This window comes from Petaurus breviceps, unplaced genomic scaffold (assembly GCF_028583685.1).
Source record: "Petaurus breviceps papuanus isolate PSGF00001 unplaced genomic scaffold, PetGlider_PUasm1.0 227, whole genome shotgun sequence".
In the NCBI taxonomy this organism is placed as follows: domain Eukaryota; kingdom Metazoa; phylum Chordata; class Mammalia; order Diprotodontia; family Petauridae; genus Petaurus; species Petaurus breviceps.
In genome coordinates, this window is record NW_027185896.1 from 3243732 (window position 1) to 3265877 (window position 22146).

At 39.7% G+C, this 22146-nt stretch overlaps 1 protein-coding gene across 1 annotated transcript in view; it reads right to left on the minus strand.

The window, feature by feature from the left end:
• ADCY1 (adenylate cyclase 1) overlaps positions 1 to 21862 on the minus strand; it is a 363162-nt gene extending 341300 nt beyond the window's left edge. The window contains exon 1 of the mRNA XM_069095456.1: positions 20554 to 21862. Coding sequence (XP_068951557.1) covers positions 20554 to 21183 — 630 coding nt within the window. The 5' untranslated portion in view covers positions 21184 to 21862. The remainder of the gene's footprint in view (positions 1 to 20553) is intronic.
• Between the last annotated feature and the right edge of the window lie 284 nt (positions 21863 to 22146).

Here is a 22146-nt window from a genome sequence, read left to right on the forward strand (position 1 = left end):
CCTATTCTCTGCCCTAGGCAATGCCTAGGCATTTCAGTAGCTAATATTTTAGGAATTAAAATTAAAAGAATGTCCCCATATTATGATTTGAAAGAAATTATTAATAACAAGAGAACACCCAATTTTTTTCTGCACAATCACCTTAATATGAACAGAGAGACTGTAGTATTGCTGACAATCTTGTACATTTTGTTGTGATAAACATCGCTCCAATCTTTTTTCAAGGTATAGAATATTAATTACTCCATCCAACACAGGGGTCTTCTCCTTTTTTTGAGACCTGGACCTAGGAGTGTACTGGTTAATGTTTAATAACCCATTCTCAGAAATGTACTAATGCACTTTAAGTTTGGTATGTATTATTAAAATTTTATCTATTTTTTCCTTAATTCTAGACAACCAGCAAAACAATAAATTGAACACTGACTTGTTTGCTCATTTCTGAGGTATAAATGTTCACACTGAAAATTTAACGCTTAATTATGTTTTTAAATGCAGAAAATGAAAACAGGATTACAAAGGAAACCAATTATATTAAAATATAGTAATAAAAAATTTTCTTAAAGGAAGTTCATGGACCCTATGACAGCAAGGTGGCCCAGTGGATAGAACAACAGGCCTGGAGTCAGGAAGACCTAAATTTAAATCTGGCCTCAGACTAGTTGTATGACCCTGTGCAAGTTATTTAACACTCTGTAAAATGAGTTGGAGAAGGAAATGGAAAACCACTCCAGCATCTTTGCCAAGAAAACCCCAAAATGGGGTCCTAGAAGAGGCAGATGTGACTAAAACGACTGAACAACAATAACTTGTGATGATAAGAAAGTAGCTCAATTCATTCCTTTGGGTCTAAGCAAACGATGAGGTATTGCTGTATCTATACATGAGTGTATGTGATTCTCCATTGTAAATCTATGTGGAGAACAGAAGAAGAACTGAACTCAGTTCTTGGTGACAGAGAAATGTGGCTTTGGGTCTGTGATGTTCCAGAAAGGCATCCCTTTGGTGTTGGTGTTACTCTGTGTTACATCTTGGGAATTCTTGTGCCTCTACAAATATATGTTATATAATCTCAGTTAGGCCCTCACTACCACCCACTTGGAGCTTGAACCCTTTACTCTCCTTGGTGTTTGTGCCGGGCTTATTCCATACCCTCACCATAACCAGTCCCCTAGGAATACTTACCAGTGTGCTATGAGGAAACAAGCCATGGGTACTATTGGATATAATCAACGGAACAGAATTGATACTCTCTGGCCTATCCGCAAAAGCCGATGGTTAAAACAAAGACCATTGAGCTGATAGAATTCGAGAATTCGAGCAAGGCAATCCTTTTACGTCCCCATAATTGTTTCACCATCTTACTTGCTAGAGCAACTCTGGCTATTTCGAACTTTTTCATCCCTCCTCAAGTCTCCCATGGCATCCTTCCTCCCACCCTCTTAGCTAAGGACCTTGACTCATACTTCACATACACACACATGTAAAAATAGACAATTCATTGAGAGGTCCCCCCTCTCTCTTTCTCTTCATATCATATAACTCAGATATCATTCCCCATCACCTCCTTTACCCATATACATAAAGAGGGACTGCTCTTCACCAAGACAAACTCATGGATATGCACCCTTGATCTCATCCTCTCCTGTCTTCTCTAACACCTTTATCTTCCCCACTTTATTTTTCTCTAATCTTCTATCTCTCCGTATCACTTCCTTATGACCACCATCTTTGGGTGGGTGGGGGAACCTCACTTGATCCAACAATCCCCCTATTAACTATTGTCTTTCAACTCTCCTCCCATTCTTAAACTCCTCAAGAAAACCTTCTAGACCAGGTTCCTCACCACTTCTAAATCCACTACAATCTGGCTTCTGATCTCATTCTGCTCCACAGTTACCAATGATATCTTAATTGCCAAATATAATGACCTTTTTTCAATCCTCATCATTCCTGACCTCTCTTCAGCCTTTGACACAATCATTCTCTTCACCTGGATACTCTCTCCTCACCATGTTTTTATGACATTACTCTCTCCTGGTTCCTCTCTAACAATCCAACCCTCTACTTCTCAGACTCCTCTGCTGGTTTTCCCATCTCAATCATGTCCACAAATCTTAGGTGTCCCCCATGACTTCGTCCTGGGGTCCTTCCCTCTTCTCCCTCTGTACCATCTCACTTGCTGATCTCATCAGCTCCCATGGGTTTAATAATCAATTCTATGCAGATGACTTCTAAATCTGTATATATAATCCTTCTAGTCTTTCCTGATCTTTAGTCTCACATCACCAATTGCCTTTTAGACATCTCAAATTAGATGTCCCATAGATACCACAAAATCAACATGTTCTAAACAGAACTCATCATCTTTCTCCCCAAAACCTCCCCCTTTTCCAACTACCCTATTACCCTTCAAGGCAGCACCACTTTCCCAGTCATCCAGCTTCAAAGCTTCAGTGCCAGCCTCAACTCCTCATACTCCACATAGCCAACCTCTGGTTAAGTCTTTCCATTTTGACCTTCATAATATCTCTTACATGGTTTGCCTTCATTTCACTGATAGTTGACATCCTATTGCACACCTTCATCAAACTTCCTCCTGAACTACTACAATAGCCTTCTGATTGATCTTCCTACCTCAAGCCTCTCCCCACTCTGGTCCATATTCTACACAGCCACCAAGGTGCCATTTCTAAAATGCAGATTTAACCTTGTCATACCCCTACTAAATAAATTCCATTGGCTCACTATTACATCTATGATCCAATATAAAATGTTATGTTGGACATTTAATGCCCTTTACAATATGGTCACTTCCTCCCTTTCCAGTCTTATAATACTCTTCTCTCCCATCTATAGGATCTTCTTGCTATTGTAAGCACATGACACAGTATCTCCTAACACCATGTCTCTTAATTACCCGCTCCCCATATAGAAGTCTCTCCCTCTTTGCCTCTATCTCCTGGCATCCCTCAAGACTCTACTCAAATTCAAATTTCAACAAGATGCTTAAAACAGTGCTTAGAAGATATGAAGCATTTAATAAATGCTTGTCAACTGACTAAATACTGAGGACCTACTAAGTTAGAATTAGCATGTATAAGTAACATAAAAGTTCTGATGGCTTCAAGGACTTCAGATCATAGGATTTAGAGACAGACATGTCATTATAACTTGTTTAGTCCAAACTCATAGCATTGAGCTCCAGAGCTGTAAAATAAATTTCCCCAGGTCATACAGGTAGAAAGCACAAGAGTTGTACTTCAAATGATGTCTTTCAACTACAAATCCAAGTCTCTTTCTGCTATGCCAGAATGACCAGTTCAGAAATCTCACTAATAGTTCCATCTCTGTTCATTTAAGACTGCTAGAGCTCACCCTTAAGGATTCAAGGACCATGTTCAATATTCATTGCTTAATCAAGATTGGCTTCTTGGTTCTCTCTTCTATTTCTTGCCTGCTTGGGTCATTCACATAGTGTCTGGCATGTCCATAAGAATGATGGCAACCAGATCAACACTTTGTCTCCTTTTTTTTTTTTTAAAAGAGTTTTGATAAGAAAAAAATTAAAATCCATAACTAGAAATAGAACTTAAATTATATAAGTTATCCTTTATTCTCTTTCATTCTGGGGGGGGGAAGGGTTCAAGGATCTTTTTAATAATCCACTTCTAAAAGGAAAATTTCATCAAGATTAGTGGATAGGCACAGTCAGAGTGGATTTGTTCCTATAAGGCAAAATTTCATTTTATTTTCATAGAACTTTACTTAAAATATCCACTGCTCACTTGCAAGTGGTACCTTCATACAAAAAGCTACTGCCATCTTACTCCATCCCCTCATACCACCTGTGGCCCTAGTCTACTGCCATGGAAACTACTGAGAAAAATATTTAGAAACTTTTGGAGAATCAGTAGGTTCAGAAGCCAAAGGGAGGAAAACTGGGAAAAGCAGACTTAGTTGAGGGAACAATCAGACATAGCCTCTTAAACACAGTTGACCTACTTATGATTATTTCCCTGACCCCAAGCATAGCCTAAACTTGGTTCCTAAATACTGATTTGGTTATACTGTTTGAAATTCCACAAACTAGTGGTTGATTTGTGTTAACAAGCCTCCTTTTTAAAAACACTGATATTTCTGCTTGGATTGAATTAATATGATTTAGTTTCAGTCAAGTCAACATCCATTAAGGGTCTGCTATGTGCTGTTTGTTTCCTCATAATTTGTGATTGAAACATTAGCACTGAGAAAAGGTTAATTTTGGCTATGACAAGGGTAGAGTAATTTTCAAAGATTCTTAACCTGGGCTATGTGAGCTCATTTTTGTTAATGGTGATAATTGTATTTCATAATAATTAGTTTCCTTTGTGATCTTATGTATTTCATTTTAAGAATTTAAAAACATTCTGAGAAGGGCTTCATGGATTTTACCAGGTTACAAAGGGGTCCATGACACACAGAAAAGATAAGGACTCTTTTTTTTAGAGCATGGGGTACTCTGTGGGGGAAAAGCAAGGGAGAGTTCTTTTTGATAGTCCCATATATCTTAACCCCTTCTCCATTAAATGTAAGGTACTCTTCAAATCTTAAAGTGCTACATAAATGTTAATAATGATAACTAGCTACGTATTAGAGAGCTTTAAGGCTTGCAAAGCATTTGTAAATATTTTCTTATTTGATCTTTACTACAAGCCTGGAATGTGGTATGATTATTCTTAAATTACATATGAAGAAATTGAGTCAAACTTGCCCTAAGTCCATGCAATTTAGTAAGTGTTTTGTGACTGGATTTGGTGTCAGATCTTCCTGACCCTAGATCCAATGTTCTACCCACTGGGCCACTTAGTTAATGCGAGCTATAAATATTAGTGAGCTATTTAACATTTAGAAATGCTAGCCATTATTATTACCAATGCTATTGTTCTCTTATGGTTATGTTCTAAGTTTCCTAAGAGTATAGAGTAAGTCTGATTTCAACTTTGCATCCCAAGCACTTAGAATATGGTGCCTTGAAAATAGTGTCTACCTCATAAATGCTTATTGAATTGAAAAGAATTTCCTAAGATCAGTAAAACTCGAACATTCAAAAAAAGTCAATAGTAACAAATGGGAACTTCAGTATGTCTTCAAAACACTCTTTCAGAAACATATTTTTTTCAATATTATATCAAAGTAACTACAAATGCTACAGAGTAATGAGGGAATATAATAGTTCATACATTACAGGTAAACACTGCCTAGGAACTCCTAAATCTACCTTTTTTGAAATTGATTCCCTAAGTTTCAGTACAATCAAATGACAGGGCAGCAATGAACATTCTAAGAAAGATGCGTTTTTCAATATGGTACACCCCTGTAATAGCTTCCATTTAGCTCTTCCAAAATTTGAGTGGATTTTGCCAGATGAATTTATCCTAAAGCAACTAGGATTTAAGCAAAATAAAATGTGTGAGCACCCTGGATTCTATTTTTTATTCTGCTAATAATTTTAAGTGGACAAGCAATCCTTTCTAAACTCAGCCCAACAGTTCTTAATGTTTCAAGGATAAAACCACAGAAAGACACACCCTCACTAAAGCATGTTTGCAATCTCAATTATAGTCAATTATATAAATATTAAGTTAGAAGATTGTTTTTCTGGTTTATCAATATTTGAAAGAGACAGAAGAAAACCCTAAAAAGTTAAAAAAAATTTACAAAAATAATACTTTACATTGAGGATAACTGTTCTTTAAACAAAATGTTCTCATACTGATTAGTGTGGAAGTATATAATGGTACCTATATTGTTTTTGTTTTGTCTTCATGGAAACACTCATGAGTAATTTTCATTTTGAAAGGATGAAAATGCTCTATGATTCAATATTCAACTGAAGCTATATAAAGCAAGCAAGTGGTATAATTGCCCTATTACTTTTATCCAGAGTCATAACTAGAGTGTAGAAAGTAGGATTCTGTCCTGGAAACCTTGTAGGAGAGCAGAAATTTTGTTCCCTGACAGTCTTCCGTCTGCCCCAATTTTTGTTACACTACTTTAAAAGGTTCCACTCTTCTCCTAGGACCTGTTTTCCTCCACTATCATCTCCTACAAAGTGGGGAGATTGGGAGTCAATTATGTCACAGGAACTGGGACATCAATCTCTCCTAACATAAATGTAACTAAACCCTTTAGTCTTCACTCACTGTTTCCAAGAAACCCCAGAATTCTTAGCTATGGTGCTGCTTATATCAAGTCCTCCTATATATCAGTAATAAATTATTTAAATTTTGTAGCTATCAAGAAGGTTTAAGCCCTCTCTTATACTGTGAACAAAGAATATGGTTGTATAATAAAATCTTAAAATCAAGAGTGAGAAATTCTCTCTAAATTTGTATTTAATATGTATGGTGATGGAGAGATAATAAATTCACTTTTCTATATTTGGTACTCACCTATAAACCTGAAAAATTCTATTCCTTCTCAAGTCAGAGGGAAGTTTGAATACTGAACAGAATAAACATAACAAGTTCCTTAGAAAATCATTTAATATTTAACATTATGGTTCCTGGCTAGCACAGATGGATAACAGTACAAACTTTCTTGTGGCTGGGAAGCTTGAGTTTACTTTTCAACATGGTACTCCAAAAGCATAGCACAGCTATAAGTCACGTAAAAGAGATCAGGAGCCCAAACTCAAAATATGGCTTCTTCTTCTTCTTCTTTGTTTTTTAATATTCTCTTCCTGTGCTTCCTATTTCCTAGAAGGATCTCTTTCTGGATTCTTTCCTCATCCCTCCCTCCCCTTGCCACAGCTACTTTGAGTCCATTCCTGGCTCTGAAAGTCCACCCTTTGATTTAAGGAGCCTATGCTATCCTTCTAGCCATGTAACTTCCACTGTGTGCATCAATTCTATATCCATGGGGAGATAAGTTGACCAAAATTCTAAGTGTACCAGAGATGCTATTATATCTTTATACAGATACACAGAGAGTTTTACAAAATCCTTCTACTGAGAAAATGTGATTTTTCTCCCTCCCAGTGGTCTTTTTTTCATATCCATACCCTCACTTTTGTTGCTATAATTTCTCATTCTATTTTCAAAATCTGGCCTTATTTGACCTTTTAGGAGACTTGGGAAATGAGTTGTCCATAGAATGTTCTCTTTACACTAAATGGACTACCCACATGTCAATCATGGTACCTATAATGGTTTCTGAAATGTGATTGGTTCAATCATTGGACATTCATTGAAAGTTTGCAATGAAGAAAAATAAGGAGAAGGAAACAGAAGAAGGATGAGAGAAAGATGAGGAGAAAAATGAGACTAGAAGAAGGAAAAAGAAGAGGAGAAGGAGGTAAAGGAGAAGTAAATGGAGAAGAATGAGGAGGAGGAAGAAGAGGAGGAAGAGGAAGAGGAGAAAGAAGAAAAAGGAGGAGGAGATTTTTAAAAGATAAATGATATGTTATAGCAACAAGAGAGAGGATACTGATATGAAAAGAAAAAAAGACCACTGGGAGGGAGAATGTTGGAAGAATCATGTTTTGTCAGTATAAGAATGCTGTAAAAGTCTTTTTGTATGTATATAAACATAAAATAGCATCACTGGTCTATCAGGAATTTTGGTCTGCTGTTCTCCATGTAGATATAGAATTGATGCACACAATGGAAGTTATATGGCTAGTAGAATCCCAAGGGTCCTTAGTTCAAAGGGTCCACTTTCAGAGAAAGGAATTAACTCAAAGTAGCTGTGGCAAGGGGAGGAAGGGATGAGGTAGCACTATTATCATGTCCATTTTAAACATGAACAAATTGAGGCAAACAGAAGTTAGAGGATTTGCCCAAAGTTACTCAGTTAGTAAGTTTCTGAGGTCATATTTAGACTCAGGTCTTTCTGAAATGTGAGCCCCATGTGCTACCCAGGTACAAGACAAGGCCCCTGTCTGAGAGGTCTTGACAGAACTTTTACAATGCCTTCTTTAGGACTCATCTTGTTTACAGGTCCTTCTCCTTCAAATCCATCCTCAACCAAGCTGACAAAATAATCTTCCTAAACTTTAGGCCTTGCTCTATCAGTCCTCCGATCACACATCTTCAGTTGTTAATATTACCAAGTATAAAGTACCAATTCTTCAACTTTGCATTTCAAGCCTTTCACAATTTCACTCCAACTGGCTTTCCCAGATAATACTTCATTTGCCTCCCCCTCAATCATAGCCATATCTCACATTCTACATTCCGGCCAAACCAACATATTTAGTGTTCCCTGTCTCAGTATCCCATCTCTATGCCTCTGCCTACTTGGTTTCCCATGCCTAGAAAACACTGTACCCACCTCTCCCATCCTTTACCTCTACTTCTTAGAATCCTTAGCTTTGCTGAAGGTTCATCTCAGGTACCACTTTCTCCAAAGACTTTCCTGATCATCATAGTTGTTACTGCTTTCTCCTCTAGGTATCTGGTATTTTCTCATCAATGTATACATCCTATTTCCCTTAGAATGTAAACTCCCTGAGGGCAAGGTTAATGTTTGTTTGTCTTTGTGTCTCCAGTAAGAACTAGAATTAGAGTTCAAGTCCTTCTCTTTTATTTTAAGGTGAGCAAACTAAAATCCCAAAAGGTTAAAGGATTTTCCTATTTGTGGAAACTTAAGATATGGCATGGTGTCAAAATAATTCTGTCTATATGGAATTTTCTCCCTCTCTCCACCATTTACCTATAGAAAATCTATCTACCTATTGTATTTTTGCTACTATCAGTGCCCCCATAGATGATACACCCTTTAGCTAAGTATCTCAGTCATGTACCCGAAAACACAGCATTCTGGTGAAGTATCCTTACAGATACTCCATGGAAGTCCAGGGATGATGGTTTAGCCTGCAATTAGAGGAGTTTGAACCTCAGGTTTAACTGCCTTTAGGCTTTAGGTTTCAGAATAAACAGCATAGATGGAATTCCAGGTTAGGTCCTCAGACACCAAATCTAGTGTTCTTTCATACTTTCTTTTCAGAGTGAGTTTCAGGTTCACTACCATTACCCAAATAAGCAATTGGCTTTTATTTTGTCAAATGTTCTTGCATGGTCACATTTTGACTGCTAGTTCAAATTGTCTTTGCCTCAGCAGAATTCTCCTTTTTAAAACAAGTACTTAGCTGGAATTTTTTTTTAAATATCCTTCCTATAATTATGAATTCTGTATATCGCCAATGGCTATCTGACTTTTACTATTTATAGAGGAGAACTCAGCATAATGGAATGTAGTTCATTGACACAGATAGGCAACCAACTGCATACCTCCTCCGTACTGTCATCACAAAAATATGTTTCCCAGATTCAACATCAAAAGAAAACACATCTAAACTTTAAAATAAGAAAGCTAAGAATTTGATATTTTAAGTAATGTTAGGAGACAATAAATTTAAACTTATTTAAAGAAAAAAAAAGGTATGTCCTAATGTATTTACCTTCAAGAATCTCATAATCTAATCCAAAGCCTCCAGGGATCAGAACCTAATTCATTGTAGAAATGTCAAAGGACACCTTGGGAAAGCTGTAACATCCAAAACATGTTGTAATATGAGAAATTCTGCCTGAGATGGTGGACACTTGAAAGTATTTTAAATACCACTCTCTTTGAAAAATTGAGAAGAGTGGGAGCCAACAGGAAAGTATATAATTTCCTATCTACCTGTGCACAATGATACAGAAATTCTAAAATTCAACTAAGTCCGCCAGCCAGATAGATATGTTAATAGTAGAAGGTAAAGAGTAAGAGATGTGTTACTTTTAAAACATTTCCTGTGAAATCAGTCCCACTGAACTGACCATAAGACACACACAATTTCTTTACTAAATCTGTCACCCATAATCATTATCCAATTAGATCTGATTTAGAATGTAGTCAAGGCTGACAAATATGCTTTTTCAAGCTGCCACTTATAAGTAGACAGAGAGATGGAGTGCTGACAAAACTCTTCAGTTTTTACCTGCCTCTGTGACTTATGACCACTAATCACTTAATGTGAGAATTGAGAAATAATGGAGCTATGAAAGACTGTGTGATTGAGCAGAAAGGAGCGACCTAAGGTCAAACCTTTCCCTTGATAGTTACTGTCTATGTGACCATGGACAAATCACCTAACTTTTGAGCTTCAATTTCCTTACCTATAAATTTAGGATAATAATATCTCAAGCAACTAGCCATAGGTAATCTATAAATGTTTATAATGTAAATTCAAAGCATCAACAAGACTTAAAAAAAAAAGATTTAGCTACAGAGCAAATCTTAAAGATCTTCTAGTGTAATTCTGTTCATTTTACAGATGAGGAACCTGTGGACCAGAGAGAGGAAATAATTTACCAAAGGTCCCCTAGCTAGTAGAATGTGGATGTGAATCCAAGTCATTGGTTCATACATCTAGCACTAAAGAGGACATCAGAGGCCATCTCATCGCTTCATTTTACAATTAAGGAAACTGGGGTCCAGAGAAGTAACTTGTCACAGATCACACAGGCAGATATAACTAGAGGCAGAATTTGAATTCATGTCCTCTGATACCAAATACAATGCTCTTTCTACCATAACCCACCCACAGAACTGTGATAAGGATCAAATGAGACAGTTTATGCAAAGTACTCAAAGGTTTATAAAGTGCTATATGAATAAATCATTCCATGAGATCCATTTTTACCTTATAAAGTGAATGAGGTGACTGATAACTGTATCTACAAAAATTTATCAAGTAGTCTCATTTAAACATGACTATCTCCTAGACTTTGAAGTAATTTTGAAATACATTGGTTCTGAGCACTTGATCAGTTCATATCAATGCAGAAAATGGAAGTCTTATGATAGATTAATAAATTTCAAAAAAAGTTGGAAAGATCTCATGGGATCTAAATTTTCTTCCCACCAGTTCAGATGGCAATTTTCCCACGAGCTCCAATGTGCTAGAGACCTTCTTCTGGCTCTTTTGACAAGTTGTGAATGCCAGAACGTCAAGGGGTTCATGTGTTATTCCTCAACTTAACCACACGGGTTACTTCAAGTCTTTTATAACACATTTCATGTGCAAATTATTTTGGTAATATGCTGCTGTTTATTTATACTCAACATTCATCCTATCATCAAACTGGGGGTCACCTGTAAGCTCGATTTTTGGGGGAATCATTATATTCTATGATTTCTGGCCATGGAGCATACACTGTGGACAAAACACTGGTGCTAATAAGAAAGATGGGCTTTCACAGCAGGAAACACTGAAAACACAGTGGGATTGTTTTGCTTGGCATTGGAGATCAGGAAGGATGCAGCAGCTTGAAATAATCCATCAGTGCTATAAGCTTTGTGTGCTGCTTGAGATCTTTCAGGGTCTCAGTATGGGAGCATAGCAGAGGCAAGTTGACATTTAACCTTGAGGTTGGTTAGTAGGATACAAGGCACTCTACAAACATGCATGCATTTGGCCTCTCATTTTTTTCTCTATTGCACATAGTTGCATATGTGCATGGTTGCCAACACGAATATGTGTAGTTGGCAATGCAGAAATGAAAATGAGGTTATTAATAAAATCACCTGAATGCTTGAAGTAGCAAAAGTTAAACATGCAAATGTTGAAGATCAGTTGTAAATATTGCAGAACAATTGGCCTCTCTCCACTCCAACTCCCAGGACATAACCAGTCTTGGCCCAGTCTTCAATGTATAGGTCAAAAAGGAGAAGAGAAAGGTTCCCTACCAGTTCATAAATCACATTCATCATTAGAATTGTCCCTGGAGGCAGACTAAAGCATAAAGGTAACCAGGGAACTCTTGAAGATTTTGCTCAGTCTGAGGACTCTGAAGCTACCTTAGAATATATCATACAAGGCATCTCATCCCTGGAATCAGTTACCACCAACAGGATGTCAAAGAATGAGGTATTTCTGCTCTATACCAAAAAATTCAGGAGATATTTTTTAGACCCTTTCCATGACACCAATTCAGATTTCAGTAAATCATGGCTGGGTTAGTATTCCAATATAGGTCCCTCATGAAGAATCCTTTCCAATTTCACCAATATAGAAAGTGACTGTATTATTCCTAGGTTTCCAAGAAGTTTTGCTATCTATAGATCCTATAAATAATGGTTTAAACTGAAATGTTTTCCAGTGGGTTAGAATACCTTAGAAATCCCATTCCTGGCATATCAATTAAGAAACCCTCCAAATTGTCCTCTAGATTGACCTTGAAACATACTCCTAAATGACTACTAAACACTGCACTATCTCCTGTTGAGTTGTTCTCTTTGAAAGATTCTGCTACATATATTAGAGGTAAGTGGTAGGCTAAAATGGACCTTATGTTTATACCACAATATGGACAGATTTTATCATTTCCACTAAAATATCTTTTATCTAAGTAGATAGGAAGTAAAATATAATTATTACTCATTGCCCAAAGATCTAGGCATTAAATACTATCCCAATAGTAATGTCACAATGACCTGTTCCACTCTGAAAATATTTTAAATGACACTATAAATTGAACAGTGAACATCAATGGAACCAATTAAATATATTTTCATAATTGTTTATATATTAAATTATTGATTTAAAGGTCTAAAGTATCATAAAACAATTCCAAGCATTTCCTTCATACTTCCAATGCTTTGTTCATTCATTCTCTTTCATTTTCATTTTATATGATATTAGTGAGGTTCTGTTCTTTTATTTTGCTGCATTATTTCAAAAAGACCTCTTAAGAGTTCTTTATATTCCTCATTCTTGCCTTACTTGCATGCAGTATTAATTACATTATAGTATTCCATTACATCAGTGTAACATAATTTATTTAACCATTTCATTATCGTTAGACATTTAGGTGGCTTCCAATTTTTTCCTCCTGAAATTTTGAAATAAAGCTACTATGAGCCTCCTTCACTAAATAACTTCTTTTTGAATTATTTGTTTCTGATTACAGTTTCAGGACATAATGTTAACAATGGAGTTGTTGGGTCAAAATGTATAATTATTTTCTAACTTAAATTGGGTATGATCATCATAAATTCTACAAATTTTTAATCCTACCTGTTTCTCCACATTGGTTTGCAATTTGATGGGTGTGTGATTGTGTCTAAAAGTTGTTTTAATTTGATTTTCTTTAGTTACTTCTGATGGAAAAGCTTTTATTTTTAATTTGACATTTTATTTTTCCCCCAATTACATGTAAAGACAATTCTTAACATTTGTTTCTTAAAATTTTGAGTTCTGAATTCTCTCCCTCTCTCCTTCCCCCTCATTGAGAAGACAAGTAATATGATAGAAGTTATACATGTGCAATGATGCAAAATACATTTCCATGTTAGTCATATTGTAAAAGAAAACACAGACCCCCCCCCAAAAAAAAAATTTAGGAAACTTTAAAAAAAAAAGTATGCTTCAATCTGCATTGACTCCATCAGTTCTTTCTCCAGAGCTGGATAGCATTTTTCATCAGAAGACCTCAGGAATTGTCTTGGGTCATTGTATTGCCGAGAATAGCTAAGTTATTCATAGTTGATCATCATACAGTATTGCTGTTACTGTGTACACTATACTCCTGATTCTTCTCACTCTGAATCAGTTCATATAAGTCTTTCCAGGTTTTTCTGAGAGCAGCCTGCTCATCATTTCTTACAGCACAACAGTGTTCCATCAAAATCATATATCACAACTTAGTCAGTCATTCCCCTATTGATGGGAATCCCTCAATTTCCAATTCTTTGCCACCACTAAAAAGAGCTGCTATACCTATTTTTGTACATATGGGTCTCCTTTATGTTTTATTGCTTTGGAACACAGATCTAGCAGTGGTATTGCTAGGTCAAAAGGTATGTATTGTTTTACAGCCCTTTGGGCATAGTTCCAAATTACTCTACAGAATGGTTGGATCAGTTCACAACTCTACCAATAGTGCATTGGTATCTCAGTTTCCTCACATTCCCTCCAACACTTGTCATTTCCTTTTTCTGTCATATTAGTCAATTTTATATGTATGGGGTGGGACCTCAGAATTGTTTTAATTTGCATTTCTCTAATAAACAGTGATTTAGTGTATTTTTTCATATGCCTATTGATGGATTTGATTACTTTATCTGAAAATTGCCTGTTCATGTCCTTTGCCCATATAATGGAAAATCTTGATTTCTGAGCATCATCTAAGTCAGTACTTCCAAACCTTTGAAAGTATAAAGTCTCCATGTTTAACACTGAAAATTTTCAAGGATCCCACATAACAGTATTTATAGCATTGGTATCTAGTGACGGAGAAAAATACATGATGGTAAAAACAGTATCAGGAATTCAGTCCTGCTTTTAAGTGAATCTGAATTTTGCTAATCACATATTGTTTGTGTGTATTTGAAAAATAATTCTGTATGAGACATATTATTTATTCTGTCTCAAAGCCATAATTAGCAATACATTCATAAGGCAATTCTGTTATGGGATCAAGCAGATGTACAGAGGACAATCAGTACAGACGACAGTGTTATCAGTCAGATAATATTGACCAGGAAACCCAAAGGAGACTTACAATGCCAGAAAGTTGGGGGGCGAGAAAGAATGGAAGTGACAGAGACAATGGTAAGGCAAGAGAGAGGCAGAAGGTGCCATGGATTTTATCCATGGGAAAGCATTAAGCCCCTCCCCCCCTTACCTCACCCTAGTTAAAGAACTGTACCATCTACAGAAAGAATATTTATTTTTTCTGCTAAGGCATGTAATGATTTGTAATTGTGTTTCTCCAATCACAAGTTACGCAATGTTTAGAAAACATCTTTCTAGAGTGTGCTTTCTTAAGAGGCAACTAAATGGATGTTCCATGCAGGAGACATAGTCTTTCTAAACTAGAAAACCTACCTAGGTAATAATTTCAATCTGAGCAGAGTTCAAGTTTCCTTTTCTCATTGGCTTGGAAGAGTTGTAGATAAACTATATGTTAACAACTGCTACTACACCTATGGGGAAGTCAGTATAGATGATAAATATTGAATAATTGAAATATTGAATAATTCTACCTAAATGTTTCAAGGAAGTAAATCAAGGAAGAATTAGAATTTCTTACCAGTCTCTGAACTAATGGGGGTAGGGAACAAATGGCTAGCAAGGCTCTCCAACTTTACTCCTAGATGTAAGAAGGATCTAAGAGTTGGGATAAGATCATAAATTCATAGGATTTAGAACTGGAAAGGACCTCAGAGAATAATAGCAAGGGCAGCTACCTCATCGATCACCTCATTTGACCAATAGAGCCAATGCTCCAAACCTCATTCAACCAAATACAGAAATGAGTCCTTGGAGCGATACTCCAAAGGAAATATGCTTGATGAGTCTTGCTAACTATACAGAAGGAAAATGGTAGAATTTGTGGTAGCAAAGCAGAACCTATAAGCCAATTCTTTAATTTTATAGATAAAGAGATGGATGGATGAATTGACTCCCTAGGATCACAGAATTAATAAGTAATAGAGTCAGGATTCAAACCTAAATTTTCTGACTTCAAATTCACTATTCTTTTCCCTAGGCCATGATGCAAGAGTTATCAGTCCTCCTAGAGACTGGTTTAATGAAGAAAGATAAGCCTCTGCCCCATAAGGAAAGGAAACCTTAAAGACCCCCACTTCTTACTCCTACCACTAGCACCAAAAGAATACTACCTGTAAGTCACCCAGCGGACAAGAAGGATTGCAGAGAGAACATGGGGGTTGCCTGGAGTTACCAGCTCGGGCAACACATGCAGTACAACAGAGCTGGCAGAGAAATACACCAGGGAACAATAGACTACATCTGCTGGCTCTTCAGACCTTAAAGCCACCTCCTAGAGGCAAAAGAGCAGATCCCCAGGGGCAAGATCTTTTCTGGAAGATGCATTATGCAAGGACTTTAAGTAGCAAAAAAAGGAATATTCCTTGTGAGACTATGATTCACTTGTCAGATAGGGCATTACATTGAAAACAAAAGACTTTTCTTTTAATGTAACTACTGTGCCTGGGGAGATGAGAATAAGTTTTTTGTTTTTTTTTTAAGTGCCTATTATGTGTAAATAGTGTGTAATATGATCCTCATAACCATCCTATGCATTGAGTGCTATTATTATATCCATTTTAGTTGAGGAACCTGATGTAGAGATTAAGTGACTTTCTCAGGGTTACACAACTAGGAAGCATCTGAGGCTGGACTTGAATCTAGGCATTATTGACTCCATATTCACTGTTCTATCCACTTAGTTGTCCATGTTAGTAGACTGATCAATGGAGAGATTTCTCCAAGTTTCTGGATGGGGTTGGAGCTAAGTGAGATGGAAAATCCCACAAATATAATACCTTCTACACCACAGGCATCTTTGATACAAGGGATATATATATTCCCCTGTATTTGAGAGCAGAGCTTTAGCAAATATGGTGTAAAACAGAGCAGTCCTGAAAAGCTGAAAAGACTATCTGAGGATGTTGCTTGACCATGCCATGTGGGAGGATGAAAGCCACACTAACATTGTATTCTCTGGATTTAAGCTCATGCCACATGCAATTGGTGGGAGTAGCTCCGAGAAGCCAATCTCCTCATTCTCAGAAAAGAAAGTACCCAGAATCTGCAAAACACCAAATCCGAGGGTCCAAAGAAATGTTACCTCTACTGGAGACAGCATGATAATATGATGCAAAGAACACTGAACTGAGACTAGGAGACCCAGTATAATGTTCTGGTTTGAGCTGTGAGTGACTTTCAAAAATTCCATTTTCTAAGCCTCAGTTTCTTTACTTTGTAAAAACGAGATGAATGAACTGCTCACTTCTATTTCAATGGTATATGAGCACTGTCATAGGCTCCAAATTTTTAGCTGGCAGTGGATAGGGCAGGGTAGGGCCAGAAGGTCCCAAAGAATAAAGTGACTTGTGTGAGATCATTCTACTTAGATATGTCAGAGACAGATTCAAAGTTAAGTTTTTAACCCCAAAACCACTGACTTTTCCTCTTATAACATGGTTTCTCTATTTAATCTCTATTTTTCACTCTACCGTGTATATATGTATGCTCTCTCTCTCTCTGTCTCTCTCCCTTTCTCTCTCTATAACTATATATGTGCATATGTACACAAGTACTAAAAATTATATAAACATAACAGTTAAGAATGTATATATGCATGCATATCTATATGTATGTGTATATATACACATTGCTAAATTTCACAGAGGATTAGATTAGGAGGAGACAGGCCTAAGTGTGTAAGTCAGATGGCCCTAGTTCCTATGAAGGTCTTTGAATCCCAGCAACTCCTCTCTCTCCATAAAGATGATTCCCTAAAAAATACTCCTTTATTCTGGGAACAATCAAGAACCAGTTAATGCCTCCAAATGTTTAAATTACACAAAGAAATAGGACAGGGGCACAGAACAGCAAGAGGGAGCACTTATTTGCAGTTGTGCTAATTTTACATCTTAATCATCATATTCTGTCATACTAATGGACTATCTCTCATCTCAAGTATCCAAGGTTTACATAGCTAATTAAGAATAATTACATTGAATATCATCTCTCCCCCTAACCCTTTGGGACCCCAAAGATCAAGGAAACGAATAAATGAAAATCTGACAAAGCAGTTTTTTTTTTTAAATCAAAGCTATCCAGTAGTGGTAGAAACTTTCATTGTGATGTTTTCTACACAAAGCCTATTGAAAGACAGTTTTAAGACCTAATAAACAAGTCATATTAATAATGCGTTGAATTTGACAAAAATAAATAAAAATTGCACTGAAAGTATCCTGCCTTTATCTACCACCCAAAACAACATAGTAAAGCAGTATCCATTTATTCAAAGAGCTCCCTCAACATAGAGTTTTGCCTTAGGGGGACACTATAGACATGCAAATGTTCACTTTAACTCTCACAAATATTTAACCCTTACATTGATAAGTAAACTGAATTTCTTTTCAACTTCGGAAATAGAGTTCATTAGGTTTCTGCCTCAGTTGGAAACATCTTTCTCTTGAGAAATACACTATCAAGATCAAGCTTGTCATCTATATGTAAGTAGGCCATTTTCTCTCATTGAATTAAAAAAAATTATGAGGGGGGGAAGCATAAGTGGAGATAACTATCAGATGGTTTAGAAGGCTTTAAAACTGGAGTCAATTAATAGCCACAGATCTGATAGGTAGGACTATGTGACTGTAAATGAACAAGAAGAGATTCGCTTTAGCAGTAAAAACAGAATTCCAAAGAAGGAAGGAACCTGGGAGATATTCTGGTCGAGTCACTGGGTTGCAAAGAGGTTAAGTGGTCAGTCAAGAAGCTAGTCATCAGCACAGCTGGGAGTAAAACTCAGGCCTTTTGGTTTCTTGTTCAATGATTTTTCCACATTACACCAGGCTGCTTTACCACCTATATAGCTTTTGGTTGTTTTCACCAGTACCAAAGATACCAAAGGTCTTCGGCATGCCATTTAGGGAATGTTTGTCTTCTCACGCTGGAGATAAATTTGTTAGTCCTCGCCCTTACTTCTTTAGGAATCTCTGATGCTGCAAAAGGAAAGCTGAATTTAAAAAGACGTTTTCTTTCTTAGAGGGGGAAAAAGCTTTTCATTTTACACATATGGTGTCCCTGGTGTTTTAAAAGGCAAATGCTAACCCGGCACTTAAAAATAGACCGTTGGCTTATTAGGGTGCATTATAAAGCCCAGATTATCCCTTCCTTTTCCTCCCTGCCCCCACTAGAAAGCCGTATTTCGGCCCCAGCTCAGGGCTGTATGACCATGAATAATCCTTACTAGGCAAGTCTCTGCAGCAGTGATGCCCAGGTTAATTGTAGTGGATGTGTCTAGCTCAAGCCTGCATGCGAGTGTGTGCAATATGCCTTATGTCTGAACTAGTGCCCAGCCTCAGCCACTTGGCTAGTGCTCGCCTGGGTGACTGCGACCCACTCGTTTGGAAACGCTCAAGTAAGCCAGCCGGGAAAAGCAACGCCAATAACCCGCGAAATCCATCTCCCGGCCCTTGATTACTCTTAATTTAGTCTTTTCGTACTTTGCAGAGAGATTTCCTCCTAGAGCATCACATTTGTCCGGAAAAGATTAAGATCTTTTCCATTCCCAAACCTAGTCTCCGCGCAGCCCCTTTTAAAAGCCCCTGATTTCTCCCAAGTGCGGAGCATGCCCAACACAAATCGAAGCGGCGGCTCAGGGAGGGAGTTGGGAAGGGTGTAACGCAAATCCTAACAGATTTGGCGTCTGGTGGTAGACAGGCAAACAGGTATACACGCTCTTCAGAGACAGGCCCAGAGACAGACAGCAAGACACACACACACACACACACCCCCACAGACACACACCCCACCTCACACACACCCTCCCCCCCAACCCCCCACACACACACACACAGAACCTTCCTTGCTCCAGGCACAGGAGAAAGTCCCAAAGAGCTATAAATAGCAGCTCCTGGGGTTAAGGGAAAAGGAGCTTGTGGTGGAGGCTGCCCCAGCAGCCCAGTCCGTGGAGGCAGCAGCAGCAGCTGCTACAGCCTAGCTGGGCCCGGTCCCCGGGATGCTGCAGAGCTAAGGAAACATTTCTAGCATTCTTGGGCAGGTGGAAAGTTGGAAGCCGTGCTAAGTTGCAGGCTCTAAACTGCGTGAAGCCAGAAGGATGCTGGAGTAAGCTCAACTGAGCTAGAAGAAAGAAATACCGGGACAGGAGGAAAAGGGCAAGGACAATTCCCGGAAATTCACTTTGCCCCTTGAGGCCTCAGTTTCCTGATGTGTTTTTAAAAAAGGAAGGTTTTGCACTAAATGACCTCTAAGGTTCCTTCCAAGTCTAAAACTCAAATCCTGCCATCCCTGGACCAGGTTTTCATAGTTTTGCTAGATCTCCAATCCCTCCAGATGCCTTCAGGGAGCCCCCTCCTCCCTCCAGCTCTCATGACCTCACCTAGCCCGTTCTTCCCGTATATTTCCCATCTGGGAGGTTAGCTAAAACTCGCCAGTCCTTGCTCCTCTGACCTCTCAGGACAAAGTAGTGTCAGTGGGCTTTGTGGGCGTCTTGGCTAAACTCCGATGGCCCCTGACTCGGTCCCTGTCTCTCTCGCTGCCGGAGCCAGGTACCCAACCTCCTCCCCAAGCCTTTGAGTGGCCTGCGGTCTCTCTAAAGAAGCCTTCGACGCAGACGCGCAGCAGCGGGACGGAGATCCAGCTGCAAAGGGTAGGCGCACATAGGTATACACATCCTAAAGCTGCCGCGCGGGCAGACACGCGACCGCTCTAGAGCTGGTGGGAAGCCTCTAGGAACACACCTACACACTTACACACATAGTCACTGTTCTTTACCGCCTCCCCTGGATGTGTGTACACACGCGCGCACGAGTCCCTTGTCCTGAGTCTACACACACACACACACACACACATTACCCTATCCCCTTTCCCCTAAGCAGGCACCATTCTCTCTACCCTGGAGTAGGACCTAGGGAGTCTATTCCCTCGAGGTGATTGGAGAGATAAGGGAGAGGGAAGAAGTGGGGAAGAAAGGTGGAAAGCAGGGGTCGGGGGAACTTGGGGACCGGTGGACTCACCGTCCTCCAGAGTCGGTGTCTTTTGGCAGTCACTGAAGTGGCAGTGACGATGAGGTGGGAGACGGACACCACTATCCCAAAGATGATGGCTAGTAGGCTCCGCACAGGCAGCAGGGAGTAGGAGACGAAGGTGACCAGCATGAGTTGCCACATTCCCTGCTCTGGGGAGGTGGGAGGCTCGATGCCGTAGGCCCCCAGCGAAAAAGGGCAACAGAGGAAGGCGAAGGTGAAACTGAAGAGCAGTATGAGTTTGACGATTTGCTGGAGCTGGGTGACCTGTAGGTACTTGACATTGGTAACGATGAAGAGGGAGAGGAAGATGATGCAATGCACGGGGTGCGAGCCCTTGGAGATGGTCAGGTTGGGGCCGGACATGAGCTCCCCCAGGGCCAGGGTACCCGTCAGGACGATGAGCACTGCCAGCGCCTTGAGCGTTGAGGTCTGCTCCAGTTTCAGGTTGTAATTCCGGAAAAGGGACTCGAGCTCCTTGCAGTCGAACTCGTCCTCGCACGCGATGGCCTCCAGAAGCAGTGGGGAGCCCCCCGGGGGGGCGCAGCCGCAGGGTGGACACTTCCTCCTCTTCGTTTTGACTTTCCGAAACGGTGCTTCCTCCATGTCAGTGCCATGCATAAACCCCAGGGAAGAGATGCTTCGAGGGCCCCTCCTCCCCCGCTCCTCTCCAGCTCATAGAGGGGCTCCGAAGGCGCCTCCGAGCTAGGAGCCGCTGCCAAAGCCGCCGCCGCCTCCTCTCCAAAAGCCAAGCACCAGGGCTACAGAGTCACCCCTTGTCTCCCAGGGACTCAAAGGATAATACGCTCCCGGTGATCCCCAACACCATCCAAAGAGCCGGAATCGAGCAAAGCCAGACGGAAAAAAAGTCATGCAGAGGCGAGAGATGGGGTAGCTTAGGCGGAGCTAGCCTAGCCTGCCCCCTATCCTCTCCTCTCCTCTCCTATCCTATCCTTGCGGAGGAAGAGGAGCGCGTCCGGGAACATTCCGGGCAGCGGGCTGCGCGCTAACGGTGGCAAGGCTAAAGTCTGAGTGTCAGGGAGGCAAAAAGGGCGAGGACTGAGAAATGGACAGCGGGAGGAGCGAGGACGAGGAAGAAGCGGGGAGAGAAAGAGGAGGAGGAAGAGGACAGAGGAAAGGAGCCAGGGAGAGGGAAGCAGGGAGACAGGGTGATCCCCTTCCTTCCTACGTTCAAGAGCATTTCTCTGGGGCGCCGACTGGCCTGCGCCTGCGCACTGGCTGCTTGAGAACCCAGACACGTCTCCCCAATCCGAGCAGATTGAAAAGAAGAAAACACAGATCTGACAACAGGACCACGCTGGAGTCGGTTTTAGGCTCCCATCTCCATCCCCTCCTCCTTCTCCTCCTCTTCCTCCTCCCTCACCTACTCTAGGCTACACATATTGGGCTGCCCCTCCCCACCCCTCCACTCCCTCCCCTCCTCTTCCCCCCCACCCCCCATTCTCCAGCTGCCTCGCTTTCCACTTAGCACCAACGGAGCAGCTCTGCGCCTACAGTAAATAGTCGTGTGCGTCTCAACCAATAAAGGGGAGGAAGCCAGCCAAATCTCCCTCGCATGGTGCG